Consider the following 20,462-nt stretch of genomic DNA (forward strand, 5'->3'; position numbering starts at 1 on the left):
GTTTGGATGTTTGTTTGGCACAAGGCTGCAATGATTCATGGAAAACACAGATGCTCTGTGCCAAAAGCCAAAGCAGAACTGGGGGAATTAGGAGCCCTGGCTGCAAATGCTGTTGTTCACTGTCCTTTGGTAACTCTAATGCAAGTCTGGATTTCAGCAGAGATTTCCAGATGGTTGTGTGATTTGAACATCTTTGACCTTTATCAACATTTAATCATTTCTTGGTTGCTTTTCTCCTTATTCTATATGGAGCCCTGTGTTTGAAAACAGCCTTTTTTTTCCGTATGGCAACTTCAGTAATCTCTGTCAGATTGAGCTCTCAGGGACAGGAGAGAGGCAGTGCTACAAGAAAGACCATGTTATCCTGGAGTTTTGGTCAGAGGGCGAAGTGATTGAGGAGCACATTCCAACTCTTGAATAAAATTAACTAAAGTGGAGATTAATTTTCCATAGATACAGACCTGACAATCTTGCCAAGAGTCATGAAAACACCTTCCTTAATTTTGTGGTTGGAGACCTGTGGCTTCCTCTTGAGTGACTGGGACAACAAAATCTTCCAAGCTCAGTGTTGTAGAAAAGCAGTTCTGCAGAACCTTTCCGTTTTATTAGTATATTTTAATTTATTTCTGTCTTATAAGTTTTTTCTACATGCATATGTAAATCTTCCCCATCACTAATTTGATTACTGCATATAGTATTAATGATTTGCAGGCTGCAACCTGCTGAAAAGGCCTGAGGGCAAATCTGCTTGCCATACAGTTTCAAGTCTCCACCCATACTATGAGCATGACTTCGGCTTAAGCATTTTGCATTTATAGCACTTTTGCAACTGTTTCGTTGTAATGAGATAAATGAGTGAGGTTTCAGCTGCTTCTTTTGTATTGTGATAGCTGACTGTCCATAGAGGCAAGTAGGAGTGACCTTGCTGCATTTCTCACCTCTGGGATGGCTTTAGAGATGGATCCAAAAGTCCTAAAGTTGGAGAAAATTGGATTAAGCACCTCATTGTGATTTTGCCAATACAGATCTTTAATATGATTACATAATTCGTAATAGAATGAATTACTGTTATGTTAGTGAGCCAAACTTATCCCACAGTACTGAAAACTTTCAATGCTTTTCTGAATAAAATTTTTTTAGGATTTCCATTTAATGAACAAATTTGTGGCTTGAGATTCATATTGAGTAGATGTGTGTGTCCTGGTGGCCTGTTGAGCAGCAGCAATGAACATCCCAGTTATGGAGAAAAGCAAAAACTGATTTAAAAAAAAAAAAAATCCAGGAAGGATATATAATACGTCAACTCCTTTTCCCATGAGCAAAACCTCCTCACCCTGAAGGGATTGGCAGCATTGGAAGGAAAATTTGCTCCCTATCTTTGTTGCACAAACAGTTGGATGAACCATTAGAGCCAGGCAAGCCAGTATTGGCACGAGGCCTCTTCAGCAAGTAATTCCCAGACTGTGTTTTGCTACAAACCCTGTCTGCTTCCACAGGTACCTCTCTGAAGTCACCGATGGCCATTTCAGAAACTGTTGCCTTTGTTATTTGTCCTTGACAGCACCATCCTCTCCCCTCCATTCTGTCTTCTAAGCAGAAGGGCCACTTCTTGACACGCCCTCCTTGGAGATACAGTTCCACCTTGCTTACAGCAGGCTCACAGTGAAATAACACATTTCTCACCAGATGGAGAATGCTGCCTTGCTTTCATGGGCAATGATTGATTTTTTGGGTTTTTTTTTGAGTTAGTGGTAAAGGTTTGGTCTAAGTTGTCCGTTCAACACCAAGTTGTCTTGCTTTTAATCACTTTGTCTTTAAATCAAGGCTAAGGCTTTCTTAGGCAGAAAACCTTAATTTAAATTGAATGTAGAGCTTGGTTCTGCTCAGCTGCAGGGGAGGGGACAATTCCTGCAGCTGCAGGAGCCAACATTCTAAGTTTTCTGCCTTGCTTCAGCTGTCAGTTTACAGCAGTCCTGTCTGTCTGATCCTCTCCTCTAAAGAGTGTTGCCAGTCGAGTTCTGGATGAGAGTAATTACATGCTGTTGATAGACAGTTAAATGATTTAGATCATCTTCCTCAGATTTTGAACGCCAACTTGGGGGTTTTTCTTTGTTGTTGGTTGGTTGGCCTGCATGTATTGGCCTGCTAGGATTTGGTGCATTCTGAAGTGATTTGCAAAGAGGGTTTTCTGGTCTTTAGCTCACACCAATTGGGAAAGGGAGAAGAAAATGAGCCCCAGCTTTGTCTGCTGAATCAGTTTTGGATGTGTGTGTCAATGTTAGTGCTAATATTAGCAAGCATTGCTATCACAGAAGATAGAGGTTAAGAACAGAATTTACTCATCGTATTCTTAAATAAGCACATCAAACACAATCTGCTATATCACCAGAGCTGTTTGTGTTAGCTAAGGGCAATACCCAGCATCTGATACTAGCACTGGTGCAAACAAACGGAAAACACGGGTATCTCACTGCTCCTAGGAAATCTCAGAATTGTTTGCGGTATTCTCAGCATGTTAAGATTATAATTAATTTATTTTTAAAATATTTTTTTCTCTCCATTGGATTGACAGAAGATTCAGTAAATGGCATTGATAGTAATCCAGGGGTGCTTTCCAAACTAGAAAGATGACGTCAGGCTGCTGGTCAGGAGATGGGATGTCTCATCTATGGTAGACCCAAACTGGCACTGGTTTGCTGGCTGATCATTCTGTATTCATAGCTGAGACATTCCAGGGGTGACAGGCTGGCATGGTGCTTGGTTGGTGGGTGGCTATCCCAGCTGTGAGGAGCCAGCCTCAGGGATCAACCTGATGGACTCAGCCCCCAGTGAGTACGAGTGGAGCTGCTGTGCTGTTCAGCTGCAGAGGAACAGGAGAAATACAGCCCTGCTTCAGGCTCCTACCAGAGGATATCTCTAGTATCCTCTCTGGAGATACTAATTTCTCCACTGCTCACTGCAGAGAGCCTGTAAAGGAGTGTTTTCTTTAATTTTTATTTATTATTTTCTCCCAAAGCCTGTGTCCTGTCAGGACACTGCACCTGTACTTGCTTTTTGTTCCAAAGATAAGAGCATTCTGGCATCTTTCCAACATCTAAAATATAACTCCTTGAGAATCTGCTGCACCGGGTGATAAAAGACAATCTTATTTTGCCTTCCCACCTTTCAAATGCTGTCCCACACAATCCTGGTGTACCTCTTAATTGTGGCTAGATTGAGACACACTGGGTAGCACTTTGCTGAACAAGTCCCACTAATTTGGACAGAAAAGGTATTTGTCAAGGTGTGGATCTGAAAGAGCCATGGAAAAGACCATTTATAAATAGGGGAGAGCAATTAAGCAACCAGACAATCTGTGTCTCCTTATGTCTGTACACCGAGTGTGCTTTGAGCAGTGTCCTCGTGTGTTATGGAATGCCTGGGGAAGGTCACTATGACATCCCTTCCCATAAAGGGTGAAATGTCACAGCCACGTTTGTGGTTGAAGTGGGGAGTGCTTTCAACTCAAATTCCTTCCCTGGAGATGACTTAACAGATTCTATGACTGGCCCTTTCTGTGCCTGTACCTGAAAGTTGTGTTCAGATGCTGAGATTTCCGTGGTGTTTAACCCCCTTGTTGCAAAAGCAGGAGTGGGGCGAGGTCTCCGGGGCAGTGAGAGTAGGTGAGGCAGACAGGCAGTGCCTCCGTGGGGAGGCACAGGGAGCAGCGGGGTGAGCTGCTCAGGTGAGGGTCAGTGTTTGATGGGCAGCTGGCAGCCCGGAGGTAGAAGACAAGGAGAAGTGTGTGTGGGTAGGAATTGGAAGAGGGGAAGGAGGGGGCAGGCTAGAAGTGAAGGTGGGTGACAGAGAGGCGGCCAGGTAGGGGTGCAACGAGAGCTGGAGAGCCCTGACCGGGGGAGCGAGCCCAGACAGGTTCGTGGCAGGGAAGTGGGTCGGGGAAGGCGAGGAGCGAGGGCGTGCGGAGGGCAGGCAGTGTTTAGCAGGGGAAGTGGGCAGTGACCGCGCAAGGTGTCAGGCAGGTGGGTGTTCCCGAGGAAGTGGGCGCGGGGCCGGAGGAGGGTCAGCGGGCGGGGTGCGGCGGGGAAGCCGGCACGGGCTGCGAGGGGCTGCCCCGGGGGCGGGAGGCGGCCCCGCCCGGGCCCTGGGGCAGCCCAGGGGCCGCGGTTCCCGGCAGGGCAGCGAGGGGCGGGCGGCAGCCGGTCCGATAAAGCGGCGGGCGGCGGGCGGCGCGGGCAGAGCGCAGCGGCTGCGGCGGCAGAGATGGGGATGCTCAGCCTGCCCGGCTTTCTGTCCTGCGGGAAGAAGAAGGTGAGGCGGTGGGAGAGGCTGGCTGGAGGCTCCCGGGCAGGTGGCGTGCGGAGGCACTAGGGCAGGTGTGCGAGAATGCAGGCGAGTGGGGGTGCAGCTGGGCAGGTGGGTTGTGGAGGTGCCCAGGTGGGCGTAGTGGCACTCGGGCAAGCCAGGTGCAGGTACGTTGGCAGCTGTGGGCAGGTATGAAGTTGTCTGGGAAGGTGAGATCCAGACAGGTAGTGGAAGGTGGATGAGCTCCTTGGCATATGTGCAAGGCACTAGGACAGGTGTTTTTTAAAGTGAGCTTACAGGTATGTGCTGATGTGAACATCTGAACAAGTATGGGGGCAGAATAGAGGAGTCTCCTGGAGCTGATAGCACAAAGGAGTAAGGCAGGAGTAAGGCAAAATTGTGGAGGTGTTTGGGCTCTCTGGAGGGACCCTCTCTCACAGATCTGTGCTGTCCTGCCAGGGAGAGGGTGGACTGGCAGCACAAAAACTGACTCTGCCCATCCTGTCTGGTTGGTCAGCTATCCTAAGGTGTGTCTCTGGACAGAGAAATGATGATATGATTGCCCTTCTTGCCTGGTGGGTATCACAAGCCTTCCCTCTTCTCTTCAAAGGACTTCAGTTTGACACATGAAAGAGGTGGCCAGTCCTGCAACAGCGATGAGAACTTGGAGCGTGGCAACTGGTCAAACAAAGCTGACTACCTGCTGTCCTTGGTGGGCTATGCCGTGGGCCTGGGCAACGTCTGGCGCTTTCCCTACCTCGCCTACCAGAATGGAGGAGGTACCTGTGCTGAATGGCAGGGTCACAGGGTGGGCACGCCTTGCTATCCCCGGGAGAGAGGAGAGCAAGCTCCAAGGGCCAGCTCTGAGGCTGGGCATGTTCTGTCAAAGCTGGATGTGAACATCACTTTGGGAACTGGGATAGAGCCTGCTTGTGGGAAAGGGCAGTGAGAGGCACCTATGTGCTTTTTGGGTACCAGCTGAGAAGGGAAAGAGTATTTAGTTTGAGTTGCAAATGTCCACCTGAGAATTCCATCCTCTGAATTACTCATAAACAACATGTACCTTTTTGTCCATGTGCCAATATCCTCTACTTGTCTAAATAGCTGCTCTCCCTCCCCAGTGCTTACCTCCTGGTAAGTTTAGGTTATACCATACCTGGTATGTTTATAGAGAACAGTTGAATCCCCTCTGCACCTTTGTTTTTCCATGCAAACACTCTAAGCTGGAATAATTATCTCAGCTCAATAATTACCCAGATCAAACACTTGGGAAGTGTGAGACAGAGAGAGCTTCTGCCTGCTTACACAATGAACTGCAAAGCCAAGCAGAGGCACTGGTTTCCTTGGCTTGTATTCCAGAGCTTTATCTACTTGCCAGGCTACCGCTGGTAATTAAAGAGTTCATAAATAGTAACTGCAGAGAACTTACTTATATCTACCTATTTACTCTTCTAACCGTCGTTGAAGTAAAATTCTGGGCTGTAAATGCAGTACAGCCCACAGAGCTGCACGTGGAACATAAGGAGGCATTCCCAGTACAGAATTTTTATTGGAGTGAGCTGGGCTGGTTTGCATTACGTGGAGCTTTGTTGAAGAAAATTGTGAATTTTCTGAAAACAAAATAAGTTGTGACGTCAGCCCTAGATCTTTTTTCTTACCTGCTGCAGCAGAGACTTTGCATTTAAAGCATATTTGTGCTATTGCTTGCATCCTTTTCTGTGCCCCTTGCCCATGATTGATAAAGACAACTGTTACATCCTTGTTTTGAAACACAGGAGTAAATCCAGTTAATTCTCTGGGACAATTTACTTCCTGAAGTTACATCAGGTATTTGCAGTTCCTTGCAGAACTGGGTCCTTGATTGCTTTAAATTCACTGAGAGTGATGAGGGCAGATTCCTGCAGGGATATCGTGTTGTGTTTATGAAACTCGTGCTCTCGCTTTCCCTGTCTTCTGTGCACACACAAAGAAGTATCAGTCCCTTTCACAGAACAAGGTGCTCACTGATATCAGGTTAACATGCACTTTTAAATGGACTTGAACAAGAGCCATCCTGAGATGTTGTTTGACACGGGACTCAGCCAACCAAAGAAAATAATCTTCATGCTTTGATGTCCAGTAGCTGCTTAACAGGGCAGTTGCAAAACACAGCTGAGCACACACAGGAATGGTTCTGTTCCTCTTTAAATTAAAAGTTGGAAGATTAAATAGAAAGTGGACAAGGCTGGTGGTGCCTGCAGCTGAGCTGTGTTCTTACTTGTATTAGAGCACATCTTCAATAGTTTTTTATAAAATTATTTTACTTTCTATAAGAGAAGCCATTCTTTTAAAATTAGCACTTCTGACATTCATTGCAGGTACTATTTAGTCTTATAGAAAATAGGATTTAGAAACAAATCTCTCTGTTTCGAGAAAAAGCCCCCACAGTGGGGAGCAGGGGAGAAAGGAGGAGTATAAAATGTGATAAAACTGTGGTGAATGCTGAAAGATGCATTGTTTTCTCTCTGTGTGTGACTGTGTTTTCCCCCCCATTTTTTATCTCCTTCTCTCAGGTGCTTTTCTAATCCCCTACACCATCATGTTGGCGTTAGCTGGCTTGCCCTTATTTTTCATGGAATGTTCCCTTGGGCAGTTTGCCAGTCTAGGGCCAGTTTCTGTCTGGAGAATGCTGCCATTGTTTGAAGGTTGGTTTTCTTATCTTTCATTTTATTCCAATAATAAACTGGTTTGAATTAATGATTTCTTCATGAAGTTACTAATTCTGAGACTCTGATATCTGTGCTGCAACTATGTTACAGGGTCAGTGTTATGTACCCAGTACTCATTATTCGGTTAATCAACAGATGTTGAGTAAAGATTCTCCCAAAAATGTTCTTGGTTATGGAAGGTTTTATCAGAGATTCTTGTGCTCAGCAGTACATCACCCTCACTCCAGCTGTCCAGGCAGAAGGAAATATCCCTGCTTTGCTGTGTGAGGGAAAACCTCAGTAAAACAACTGGTGTAATGTGTGCAACAGATTGAAAATAAATTTTAGAAGTTGACTTTATCGCTGTTTCTTTATGCTTCACGTCCAGTGTAGCTTGCAAGGCAATTGTGTGTTAGATGGGTTAATTTTGTATTTGGCTGCCAGTGCAGGCACAGGCACACAGGTCTGGGTGCTCTGTGCAATATTGTGCACAATCACCTAGCAGCTGCCTTGGGAGTCATCTGCTGGTGTGATAAAATAGCCTAGACTCTGGCTTTGTAAAGTGAGGTGCCTCTTGAGATAAGAGAAATCATTGCATGCTGTAGTGGTAGTTTGAGTTGGTAGTGAGGGTTTGTATTTCAAACTCTTTCATGGGGAGATTTGTTTGGAAACAATTAACCATGTGCTCTACTCACACCTGTCCATCCTGGTCCTGCACCATGGGTGTAAAGGACTATGCAATGGTTTTTTTTGTTTTAATCTACCAGAAGAGTTAAGGTAGGAACAAGGAAGTTTCCCTCTGATGCAACAAGAATTTGTTTGTCACCCACAGAAACTGGTTGCCCCAACACTTACTCTTTCTGCCAGTCTCTGTTCTGCAGCACAAGAGACTTTCATGAAAGCAGTGTGTCTGTCTTAGAGCAAAAGGTTTTAAACACAGCATATATTTTATGTACCTGTAAAGACAGAAACTCATATATGGTTTCTAAGATGACTGGTACAGTTTGTCAGGCTTTCTCAAACTCACAGAACAAAACTGATTTTAACAAGGGGGAGAACAGTAATATTTACAGGATTTACTATAGTTTAAAGCATTCATTACAGTGGAATCTTTAAAATGGCTTGGGCACTCCTAGTACAGTTTGTTTTATTTTACTAAGTTTCCCTCTGAATGGGGAGAGAGCAAAATACTGAATTTCTCCTTTAGACTTTGTAAATAGTCCAATCTTTCTATGGGCCTGATTCAAACTGTTTCAAAACTATGTTTGAGATGGTCAGTTTGGATCATATCCTTCATTTAATGGGTTTAAAATTTCACTGTTTGTTTGCTGCTAAAAAATATTTTAAAACCAAACATAAACGAACTTCAACTTCTTCCCAAGCAGCCTTTTTAAAGTCAAGTGAAGGCTATTTGTTTTGGTGGGGGAAGGGGTTTGCAACCTGAGTTTGAGGTGATCAAAATATGTTGTGTTTTTCTTTCCTAGGAGTGGGCATCACAATGGTCATCATCTCAGCATTTGTGTCTATCTACTACAATGTTATCATTGCTTATGCACTCTACTACTTCTTTGCCTCATTTCAAAAAGTGCTGCCATGGTCAGAATGCTTTTCCTGGGCAGATGAATTCTGCAGCAAGACACAAATAGGTACCATACTTACCAGATAAAGTTTAATATCATCGTTTTTGGTAATTGGACTGTTTTCTGGGTGAGAGTATAGGAACAAGACAGCTACCCGTGGCTTCAAAAGTCCTTCCTGGAGTTTTGCATCTGAGCACAGAGGAGTGATGCTTATCCACTTCTTTGCCACCAGTTCTGGATGCTTGGGAAATCTACAGAGAACTGGGCTGAAATCACCTTGTTGGATCCTTTTTTATTCCTTTTAAACCTCAGCTTTTCTCTAGTACACACATTTCCAATCAGTGGAAATACTGCATTCCCATTTCATCAGCCTTTGTGGCAAAAAAAAGTTTGTCTCCTTCCATGAGACAAACTACTGCAGTAGTTATTATCGAGGTCTGTTCCTTACCCCTTGCCTCCCCTGTGGCTATGGTAATCCTGAGCACCGCTGAGGCGCTGGTTTCACTCTTCATTAACTCTTTAGAATGTATCTCCACACCATTGTTTTGTGTTTCACAGCACACTAGGGCACAAACACTTATCTCACCAGTTTCCATATCAGACCAGTTTAAGGCAAAAGGTGAAGTTGGTGAGGTAATTACCAGTTAGCAGCTGGAAATGTCTTGCCTGGTAACCTGTGATTATTAAAATAACAAGGACAAGATGAGGATCCATTGCATAGTTTACAGTATTAATGTAAATATATCTCAACCATATCAAAAAATATCTTCTAAGAGGTATTATGTAACAAAAAGTCAATGATTATATATTGGCAAAACAAAAAAATATTTCAGCACCTAATTTGTAAGTTTTGGGAGAACACAAAACTGAACTGAAGAAGCTGTCCTGAAATAGGCTTCAACAAGAATTTCTAATAAGTGCTGATACATATGTTGATAAAGTGTTTTTTACTTTATGTTCTGGCAAAAAATTCCCAACCCCAGTTTCTGTTCCTCAAAGGAAAATATTTAAAGTGTTCTAACAAGCCCTCTGCCACAATAAGATGAATGTGTCACAGAATATCCATGTGTCACCTTGGTTTGGAATGAAGGTTTTCATAGAGTAAACAAGGCTACAATTTTAACTATGCTCAGATTTGATTTTTATAAGTATTCTTGAGGATAAGTGAAACGTTGTGAGCACACCAGATTCTTGGTGTTTTGATTTCAGTCAAGTAGCGAAGTCACAGCTGCAAGTGACATTTCAGGTTTGTTTCCAAATATTGTTAGCAGGCAAACCAAAGCTGTAATTGCTTAGGAAACACATTTGCTGTATCAGTCTGATTTTTTTAATAACAGTCATCCCAGTGTTAATGATTCCTTTTTCTTGATTTCAGTAAATGACTGCAACATAACCTTGAATGGGGAAATCATTCGTGCAAACTACTCGTTCGTTGCGGGCAACAATCTCACATGTATAAATGGCACCATAAACTACAAACCAGTGCAATTTCCCAGTGAGCAATACTGGAAGTAAGTAAATACTTTAAAGAAATTCCTAAAAATACCTTTTTATGCATTGTGGTTTTGGATGTACCTTTTACTTTTGTCTTATCTTGCAGTCTAGAAAAAATCTAGTCAAGGGACATGGGCATGCAAATCATGAGAGAGGGGACTTAAAATTTAATTGATAAGTTTGGCCTTTTTAAGAGAAATTATGTATAGAAAGAGAAGCAAGTGAGTCAACCTTTAACCAATTGAAAAATACTGCCATTTAAAGAAGTCCTCCTCTCTGGAGTCCTGGTTGGCACTACTTGGCATCTTTACATACAGCATATACTTTTTATTTTTCTCAGGAGTTACTGTGTAAAATATATTCACCTTATTCTGAATCTGGGCCTGTTGTAAAATTGCCATTTCTTTATTGCCCCATGGTCTCAATTTGCCTCATGTTCCCTGGGTTCCTGGAAACTGATTCTTTTGGGCTCTTCTCTTCCTGTCAGGATTTCATGATTAACACAGAATATCTTAGGTGTGTCTTACAGGAGATGTGTGGAGAGATGAGAGCTGGTAGGCTTCAAAAAGAGGGGGAAAATGCAGTTAAATATACAGCTTCTCATTGCCAATCATGCAATTCTGATTGCACACTCTTGGAAGAGGCTGCAGAGTGTCGTAGCTCAGTTTTTCCTGAGAAGCAGCTGAAGAGGAGGTGTGTGAGGTGTGTGTGTGTGCTGCTGCCATCCCCTCCTCACAGGAGCATCGTGTGCTTTCAGCAAAGTGACTCTGCAGCGCTCGAGTGGGCTGGACGAGACCGGCAGGATCGTCTGGTACCTGGCTCTCTGCCTCCTCCTCTCCTGGATTATTGTTGGAGCTGCCCTGTTTAAAGGAATCAAATCTTCTGGAAAGGTATGTTAGGAAGACCAAGGAGATGACTTTTAGCCTGATTCTGCCCTCCCAATGTCAGTTGGACCCAGGGAAGTTTGTCACAAGGCAGGATGCAGTCCTAAGACACCCCCATCTGCTGGGCTCAGCATTTGGCCTCCCCCCTGCTCCTTGGCTTCATAACTGTTACATAAAATATGAGTAAGGTGCTGATTACACAGCCATTACTCAACTCCTGGGCCTCCACTCCACCAGGCTGCCCTGTATTTTGGGATCTTGCTGTTGTGCCGGTGATTCCAGCTGAGTTTTAGCCGTTGCCTGGGCTGTGTGATGGAAGTGTGCATGTGATGGCACACATGGGCACACGCCCTGGGAACACCCGGTGATTATTTTGTACTTCCAGTCCGGTTGAGATGGTTGGACCATACAGGTCAGGTGCTGTGAACAGGTGTGTGTGTGCAGGTTCCTGACAGATTGTGAAATGTTGTTTGTTCCCAAGAGTGTAAATTATTTGTAGGGACAAGGTACTTAGATGCTTGTTTTCAGAATCTGTCCCTGTTGAGCTCCCATTTCCACAAGCTGCAGCATGGTTTTCTGGAGTTTTTCTTGGGCTGGCTGAATCTTATCCTACCTCACCTAAAACCCTTTTCTTGGTTTTGCTCCTTCCTCCTCATACTCTTTTCTCACCTTCATGTTGCATGTCCATTATTTACATCTTCAGCCTCAGTTGCATTTGTTCTTTTGTTCATCTTCTCTGCACAGATTCTTCCCCCCCACCCTTTTCCTTCTGTCATTGTGCCTTTCTTTGGTTCCTTGCTGCCTCCTTTCCTCTGTTCAGTGTGATGTCTCCTTCTGTTTTCCTTCTGTTTTGGATCTTTCTGTCCTTGTTTCAGTGCTTTGGGGTGGAGCATCTGTGCTTTCCCAGCCTCAATTATTTGGCTGCATGGCTCTTCTTAATCTCAGGTTCTTTGGGTTCCTGGCAGTTGCTCTTCCTGCTGTCACTTTTTTTCTGGCAAAAACGCAATTGTTTATGGAGAGCAAGGTGAGACTTGGAAGAATGTAGCTGGGCATGAGCACACAGATGAAAGGCAGAGAGAATTGTCCATTCTATGCAAGCTTGAAGGAGTTCTTTGGAAATGTCAGACTCACCATACAATGGTACAATGCTCTGGCTTGGTGGAGGCAGCAGTCCTGGGTCAATTACCTGTCTGAATGACACTGAAAAGACTTAAGAAACCAGAGTATTGTTGAATGTAGCTTGTGTAACAATAACTGTACTGCTGGCCCATTGTGCTAGTACACCGGACTAGAACTGTGTCTGAGAGAACCTAAAAGTCCTTGCTCCTGTAAAGAAAGCTTCCAGAACAGTGACTTTTAAGAAAATTTTTTGTTTTGGCTTTTTTTTGGGCGGGTGGTGGGGGGAGTAGCAGGGAGCTCACCAGGAGATAATTCCACCCTGGTCACCTAGTTTTTCCTGGCTTTCAGTTTGCACTTGCTAGAAGCACTACCTGGCAAGAGACGTCTGGGGTAGCTGAGTTCAGACCTTGCTACAGCAGTAAATCATGCCAGAAAAATGCATTTCTGAAACTGGTCAAGTGCTATCTCAAAAGTGGGTATGTGGCTTGGGCCTTCTGCTTCTGCTGGAATGCAGCTCCAGAACCGGCTAGGCCAGATGGTTTGGTGGTTGGCATGTGTTCACTTCTCTGGTTGCCTGTTTTTCTTTTGCACCAGCAGACCTTAGCCTAAAGCCTGTCCAGTCTTCCTGCAGGAAGGTTTGTGGATCCTCTCGCACCTAATGTGTGTCCCTGCCCATCTCTCTGCAGGTTGTCTACTTTACTGCACTCTTCCCATATGTCATCCTGCTGGTCCTCTTGGTGCGAGGTGCCACCCTGGAAGGTGCTATAGATGGCATCGAGTACTACATTGGGACACAGTCCAACATCACCAAGCTGATGGAGGCAGAGGTGAGACGAAGTTCAGCTCCAGAAGTGTGACACACTTTCCTGGTTATGTGGCTTCTTTTTCATCCAGCCAGGTGCTTCAGGTCCTGCCCTGTATTTTGTATCAGCAGCTGGTTGTGTAAAAAGTCCAAGCCCCTATTCCAACTACTCTCAAATTGAAAGACAGTCACCTCCTTCCCCCTCCCTGCCACACCAGTGATGAGAGCTGTGCTATTGCTTCTAAACAGTTCTTGGGGATCAGCTGGAGTTTAATCTTAGCAAGATCTGCTGAGAAAGTTCTTGCTGATAATTTTAAGGGACTTTTTCGTAAGGCTGAAGGGATCCCTGAGTTTGAAATTCAGGCCGTGCCTTGCCTGGGAAATTACCTTGGGTAAATAGGTGGACCAGGAAGGTCACCTCATGCGAAGAAAGCCAGAACTTTCTTTCTTCTGGCTTATGCCAATATTATTGCAGTTTTATCAAAAGCAACATTAGGTGTGATATTTATTTGTGGTATTTATATAGGTGCTTGGCACTAGCTGAGGGGCTACATCAGAGGCAAGAGTGGTTTGTTTGGGTCACACAAGTGGGAGGGTACATGGAAGTTCTCACTCCTGCAGCCAGTCCTGTTTGTCCTTATTTGTTGTCTCTGCGCCAAGATTCATATCTCAGCAATCCACCTATGTGAACAAATCTAATCTTTTCTTCAGGCTTAGCCCAATAAGATTTAAGTATTTGGCAACATGCTTGGGATGTGACCTTTAGACATCATAGAGATACTGTTAGTGATTGAGACTGAAAGGTCACCAGCATGCTATATTCTATCCTCCCTAAAATTCATATAAAATAGTATTAGATATACAGGCTGAATGAGAAAAAAATACCCTTGAGCTTCGATGGAGGACAGACTTAAATGTTTATGATAAATGCTATAAGTAATACAGCAATTCTCATGTTCTTTTATTTTGGCAGGTTTGGAAAGATGCAGCCACCCAGATATTTTACTCCCTGTCCGTGGCGTGGGGCGGGCTTGTTGCTTTGTCTTCATACAACAAGTTCCACAACAACTGTTACTCAGATGCCATTGTAGTTTGTGTGACCAACTGTGCCACCAGTGTATTTGCTGGGTTTGCAATCTTCTCTATCCTGGGGCATATGGCATTTGTGTCTCAGAGGCCTGTCGCAGAGGTGGTGGACTCAGGTAGGCTGATGCTCACACTGTTGGTACTGGGACTTGCATTGGCCAAGGCAGGACAATAACATCCTTCTCTCCACTACTTTCCAGGGTTTGAACTGGCCTTTGTAGCCTACCCAGAGGCTCTCTCCCAGTTACCAGTTTCTCCTCTGTGGTCCTTCTTGTTTTTCTTCATGCTTGTGCTTTTGGGCCTTGACTCCCAGTTTGCCTCAATAGGTAAGTGGGGTTTTAAGTGACTCATGGCTTTTCTAATGACCGTTGCCTTTTTTAATTTTGCTGCTCAAACTCACTTCTTCTTCCTTTGCAGAAACACTTATAACCACCATTCAAGATATAAATCCCAACGTGATGAGACAATTAAGAGTACCTATAACCCTGGGTCTGTGTGCAGTATTGTTTTTACTTGGGCTTGTCTGTGTTACTCAGGTAAAAAATAAAGTTTTTTTGGTAGTGAGTTTAGTTATGCTGCAAGTGATGAACTCAAATCAAAATACCCTTTCCAACTGTTCCTGTCTTTGTGGATAAATCTTAGAGACCCTTGAATTTTGACAGAGTGCCTGAACACACAAGCAAGCAATTCCCAGGGAAAGCTTGAAGAGCCTAAGGTTTTCTGTGATTATTGAACTGAGACATGCTTTTAAATAGAAGGCCTTTAGAGAGCCTGTGAATGATCAGCCTGATTTATGGTTCCTCAGTTCAGGAATTTATTTGTGTAATCACAAGTACACGCATAGAACATGTCCACAGCACAGTGGGTACTGCTAATAAATGCTGATGGGATCTTTTTGTTCAGAACTCACTAGAAAACAGGACAGGAATTGAGGAATGGCCTATCCATGTAATAAAACCCCATTAGCTCATGAGCATTTGTAGATTGCATGGTTACTTCTCCTGCATGTGTATATTTATATAAATAGATATACAGAAAAGGAATTTTAAGTATGCTGTGAAAAATTTCTTGAGGCAATTGCTTTTAAGGGTATAAAGGTTCACTGCTATTACTCCATCTAGAAATGCAGATTTATGTGTGTAATTAGACTGAAAATGTGAAGGAGGTAATTGTGGTGAGTAGACGTTTGTATGGTCAAGCAAAGTACATAAGTCATGAAACGGAGTGGTGGGGATGCTTGCAATGGACTCAGTACACAAGAGTGTGGAATGGCTCAGAGATTGTTTCCTGCTCTGGGATCCTGCTATTGCATGCTGGTGTTTAAAGCTGTGGTTAACCCCTTGGGGAAGTCATTCATCTAGGAAGATTGAAGCCTCCCAGAACTGATAACTGGTATAGCTGTTGCTGTAGTTCAGTATAAAAACTTCAGCCCCAACTTTATTCCTGTAAGTTCCAAATTTAATCCTTCCTCTCAGCTGCTTAGATATGCTCTGCATATACATAGATCTTGGTTTTAACATCTATAGTATTTTATTAGATGTGCTTTTCAACTTTACATAGAGGATTTAAAGAAAATAATATTCACAAATCTGTACTTGACCTGGAGAACTGTGAACCTAAAAACTCAGAGTCATGATTGGTTAAATTGTCTTGAACAAATGCATCTTATTTGTATGTTATCACTCAAATTTTAACCTCTAATGTTTGTTCTGCAGGCAGGAATTTACTGGGTTAACCTAATAGATCACTTCTGTGCTGGATGGGGAATCCTCATTTCAGGTGTCCTGGAGGTAGCAGGCATCGTCTACATTTATGGTAAATTATTTGCATTGAAAATACATAATTAAACTAAGCAGTCCCAGGAACAGTGTATATCATAGAGTCACAGTATGGTTTTGGGGTGGAAGGGACTTGAAAGATCATCCTGTTCCAAGCCCCTGTCATGGGCAGGGACACCTTCCAATAGATCAGGTTTCTCAAAGCCCCATCCAGCCTGGCCTTGAGCAGTGCCAGGGATATAAAATACTAATTATTGCAATAAAGAATTTATAAGTCATCTAATTAATAATATAATTTTAAAAAAATTTAATGCAGAACTGGAGAAACTGTCCTTAATTATTGCTTTTCTTTGATCACTTTTGAGTAACCCCACCTGCAAGGGAGGTACCTGCTTTACAGTGAGTCTCATGATTGTCTTCCAACAGGAGGAAAAAGGTTCATTGAAGACATTGAAATGATGATTGGAAAGAAGAGCAGTTCATTCTGGCTGTGGTGGAAATTGTGCTGGTTTTTCCTCACTCCTGTGCTGTTAATGGTGCGTGCACATGACTGGATTGTGTTAATCTGACAGATTTTAGTAATTTAATGTTGAAGAGGTTTCTTTGTGAAGATTCAGGGTTGACTGCCCAGGCTCTGTGTATAAAGATGGGGCATAGCTGTGCCAGAGAAGTGAACTGTGGGCTGTCTCTGCTTTCTGATACACTCCCTCCTCTTTTGATCCCCTCCAGGAGAGGCTGGAGCTTGAGATCAGTTACTAGAGACCTGAGTCTACACTCCCAAGGACTAACACAGGGCAATTAGAGCCTCTGCCTTAACAGCTGGATTATCTTAATTTTAGACTGAGTTTGGTTTGAAAACCTTTTCAGGGTAATCCCATTTTTTGGGTCAGATGTTCTGCTGTTCTCCTGTCTAACTGAGACCTTTAAATGTCCTGTTGCATGTCTGGTTTTTGTTAATCCTGTACTTCCAGTTGTGAATGTAAATGGTTGGATTATGTTACTATGACAGAATTTATTAACATCCCCAATCCAGGAACAGTGACAAGTCACTCTGGCCAGCACATTACCTGTAATCTGCCCAGACAAGAGTTTAGAAAATGCTGCTTAAAACTATACAATTTCTGAAGCAATATTTGCCAATTTCTAATCTTAGATTCTTTCCTGTACTCCTGTAAATAATGGAATACAGGAACGCATAAAACATATAGAGGAGGGTACTGGGCTCAGCCAGCAACACACATATTACCAAAATAAGATTTAAAGAGAACCCAGAGATCAAGTTCTGTTTAAACATAAATGTACTTAGTGCATCTCAGCACTGGTGTCAGTTTTCAGTTATGGCCTTCAGTCTTGCTGTTTGGTGATGACTGAATACCAAATCCTGCACAACTGTTCTCACACTCAGAAAACAAGAGGGAACCGTGCAGAACTTGTAGACAGCCCTTCTTTTTATTAAACCAACTTGGAAGCAGTGCAAATTCAATGTTGCTGGAAACCTGCTTTTCTCTTATTGTTTTTGCCATTTTTTTCTAGGCTATTTTGGTCTGGTCTTTGATCACATTTTCAAATCCCACTTATGGCTCAGTGTTATACCCAGCCTGGGGAAGCATTGTTGGCTGGTGCATGATCATCTTCTGCGTCATCTGGATTCCCATTGTTGCTATTATAAAAATACTTAAAGCTGAAGGAAGCCTTTTTGAGGTAAGGACAAAAAACCCCACTGATATAGCCTCAAATCTGAATTTCTTTGATATTATCAGGACCACCTGTGCTTATTTCTCCAACACATCTACTACTTTGACATGTTTTTGAAATGGATTTTTAGACCAAAATATTATCTCTGGTAGTTGCATCAAAGGTGCATCTATCCTACCATGTTCTGATAAAAAGATAAAGTCTAATTCTTTGGGAGTACATGCACACCATTTGAGAGAGATTCTTCATCAGTTCTGTTGCTATTCCAGCTTCTTTAAATTCTCTGAAGAATTTCTATCGCTTACCATCCCCATATAATTTTCTGGAGTTTTGCCTCCTGTTCCTCACAGAAGGAAGTGACAGATCTGAAATATTTTCTGCTCTTGGCAAGCTTTCCCAAACAGTTGTGTTGGTCACAGCTTTCCCTGTTCTTTGACTTCAGGGTCCAGAGCCCACCAACCCCAAAGATATTTGGAACGATTTTAAACAGCTTTAGTGATTCGCCATTTGTTGAATTGCAGTGCATGCCTAGAGCTATAATTTTACTGAATTTTAAAAGTAGCTTGGACTAAAGGAAGACATTAAATGCCTCTTGGTTTTGCTTTGCAGCGCATTGTCAGCTGCTGCCGGCCTGCAGCAAACTGGGGCCCTTACCTGGAGTGTCACCGAGGAGAGCGGTACAGCCACATGGTGGATTCCAAGAAAAAGGAGCACGAGATTCCCACTGTGACTGCCATTGTATACAAGAAACATTGAGATGGCTGTCTGGACGACTGTTTTTTAGTGTCTATATGTGGGTTTTTCCTTTTAATATTGGAAACGTACTAGGCAAAAAAAAAAAAAAAAAAAAAAAAAAGCAAATCAACAGCCCTGCCTCTTTAAAATCCAGCCCCCAAATGAAAGTGAGTCATATTATTTATTTTTAGTGCTTTAGTCTTTGGGGAGGAACATGTCAATTAGGCACTGAGTTCTCACCAGATGTGTAGGTTGAGAGGCCAGGATAATCCATTGCAGGCTCCCCAGGCTGCTGGACTGGGCATGCTTAACCCCATCCAGCTGGTATCCAGCTGGACTGCAGATACAGGTGTGGGGGAAGTAAAGACATTCTGGTGCTCCCAGCTGGAGCCCAAAGGTGCTCTCTGTGTGTGTGTGTGTGTGTGTTTGTGCCCTGGGGTGCTGCTGCTGTCTTCTGCTGTGCTCTGCCACCCCAGACCTGTGTGGTCAGCAGAGGGGAATGGGTGTGCTGCTGCCTGGCACTGGAGCTCAGGGAACATGAATAATTCTTCTCTGTCTAAGCCTTGCTCAGTGTGCTGGGAGGCTGCTCAGGATTTGATGTTGAGTATGCTCTGTGTGTGTGTGTTGTCTAAACAAATACAAATACTGAGTGGCAAAAAATTGCCATCACAGGAAATAAGGTTTAAACATGGTGAAAAGCAGGCTGCTTTCTATTTCCCATTATTCCCCTTGGGATCCCTAAAGAGCTATCTTCTGTCATGCCCTGTGCTCAGCCCTCATCTGTCTTTAATTCAAAACCCTCATGTTTCCATATTCTGCCTTTAGGCTCTGCAGAATGAAAGAGCAACCATTGAATTCTGGTTTGTCTGCTCTCCTATTTTCATCAATGCTTTACCCATCAGGTTGTTCTCTGCTTCTTTCACTCAGATTTGGGTTTTCCCTTCCAAAGGAGACCCAAAGTGCTTTTTTATAAGATTCAAACAGTGTTATGGGCCAAAAGATGCAGAACTTAAAGTGAAGGTTACAACTACCTTGTAGTGCTGTTATTCCAAATTTTGCTGAAATAATGAGATAAATGAAAAGTTATGAAGTTTGTAATGTATTTGAGAACAAAGACTTGAGCATCTACATAGGCAGGAAGGATTTGGGTGAAAAGAAACTGACTTCACTTGTAATACAAGTGAATCCAGGTAAAGGGGGGAAAAAAAGACTGAGGAGAGAACAAATACATTTGGTGTGCCGAGGAACATCTCTCTCACTGTGATAATGGTTCCTTGGGAACAGAGCAGCAGGTGTTCAGCTGTCACTTCCTCTCAGGGCTTTGTCATTTTTCTGGACATGAAGGAATGTGGATAGTGGCTTTCTTGCCCAAGCTGCATACTTTGGTGTATGTTTTATACTGGGGGGGGGTTTGTGGGGTTTTTTTTGTTTGTTTGTTTGTTTTTGTGACAAATCAACACTTTATGGTGAACAAAATATGATTTCCCCCTGTTTTTAATGATTTTGGAACTCGCAAATAAAATATGATTTTCTGTTTTTAATGGGTTTGGACCTAGAAACTTTTAGTTTTGTGTGTGGAGTTGGTGGCCACAAAACCTTCTATGATCCTAAGTCTTTGAGAGCTTGAACTGGAAAGATTCAACCTCCAGGAAGTCTTTTCTTAGAAAGTATCATAGTCTTGTTTTGGAGTGGGCTCAGAAAGTACAGAAAGTAATTAAATGGGAATGTATAAAAAGGACTGTGGGACTGGAGCCTGTACTAGAAGCTGGTGAAGAGGAGCCTTTTCCTGCCCTCCAGCTGCTCTAGGATGATGGTTCAGCCAGAAAAGAGGGCTGTCAGTAGCCTGGAGAAGCTGGGAGCAGGAGGGGGCTCCATCTGCTGGAGCTGACAGCAGTTCTCACCTGGGAAGGGACAGACTGGGGGAAGGACAGGGAAGTTAGTGAAGTAATGAGTGAGAGCAATGAGATGGTGGGGAAGGACACTGGACAACACAGCTTCAGAAAGAATTCAGGAAATTTTTTGCAAAGGAGATGCTGAAGGCTCATACCAGCCATCTCTGCCCTGCAAGAAGTCCCTGCTGCTGCACACAGGGCTCACTTGAGAAGACTTCAAGCTATAAGATTCATATCTGCAAACTTTAACTCATTTACAAGAAAAAGAACATTGTTGTCAAGAGAAATGCATTGAATTTTCTCTCTTGTGAATCCTCTGCCAGACACAAACAGATTCACATTCAACAGAGTTTGGATACAGTTTCATCTGGACATGTCCCTGTATTGCACAATCTCCTGAGTTCCAGA

The 20,462-nt window shown here is 43.4% G+C and overlaps 1 protein-coding gene across 2 annotated transcripts; it reads left to right on the forward strand.

The window, feature by feature from the left end:
- The first annotated feature begins 3,998 nt into the window (after positions 1–3,998).
- On the forward strand, positions 3,999–19,703 carry SLC6A14 (solute carrier family 6 member 14). 2 transcript variants are annotated; one of them, XM_050974494.1, is made up of 14 exons: positions 3,999–4,019; positions 4,913–5,081; positions 6,855–6,986; positions 8,474–8,635; positions 9,945–10,080; positions 10,821–10,953; positions 12,753–12,893; positions 13,842–14,070; positions 14,155–14,280; positions 14,372–14,490; positions 15,670–15,769; positions 16,159–16,268; positions 17,266–17,433; positions 18,037–19,703. In XM_050974494.1, the coding sequence occupies exons 3-14, from the start codon at positions 6,881–6,883 to the stop codon at positions 18,181–18,183; spliced, it is 1,677 nt and encodes a 558-aa protein (XP_050830451.1). In that variant the 5' UTR covers positions 3,999–4,019; positions 4,913–5,081; positions 6,855–6,880; the 3' UTR covers positions 18,184–19,703. The 2 variants fall into 2 exon arrangements, with proteins under 2 accessions (XP_050830451.1, XP_009088788.3); XM_009090540.4 differs by lacking the exon at positions 3,999–4,019 and adding an exon at positions 4,194–4,308.
- Positions 19,704–20,462: the final 759 nt, after the last annotated feature.

The sequence above is a fragment of the Serinus canaria genome, chromosome 4A (assembly GCF_022539315.1).
Source record: "Serinus canaria isolate serCan28SL12 chromosome 4A, serCan2020, whole genome shotgun sequence".
NCBI classification, from domain to species: Eukaryota; Metazoa; Chordata; class Aves; order Passeriformes; family Fringillidae; genus Serinus; species Serinus canaria.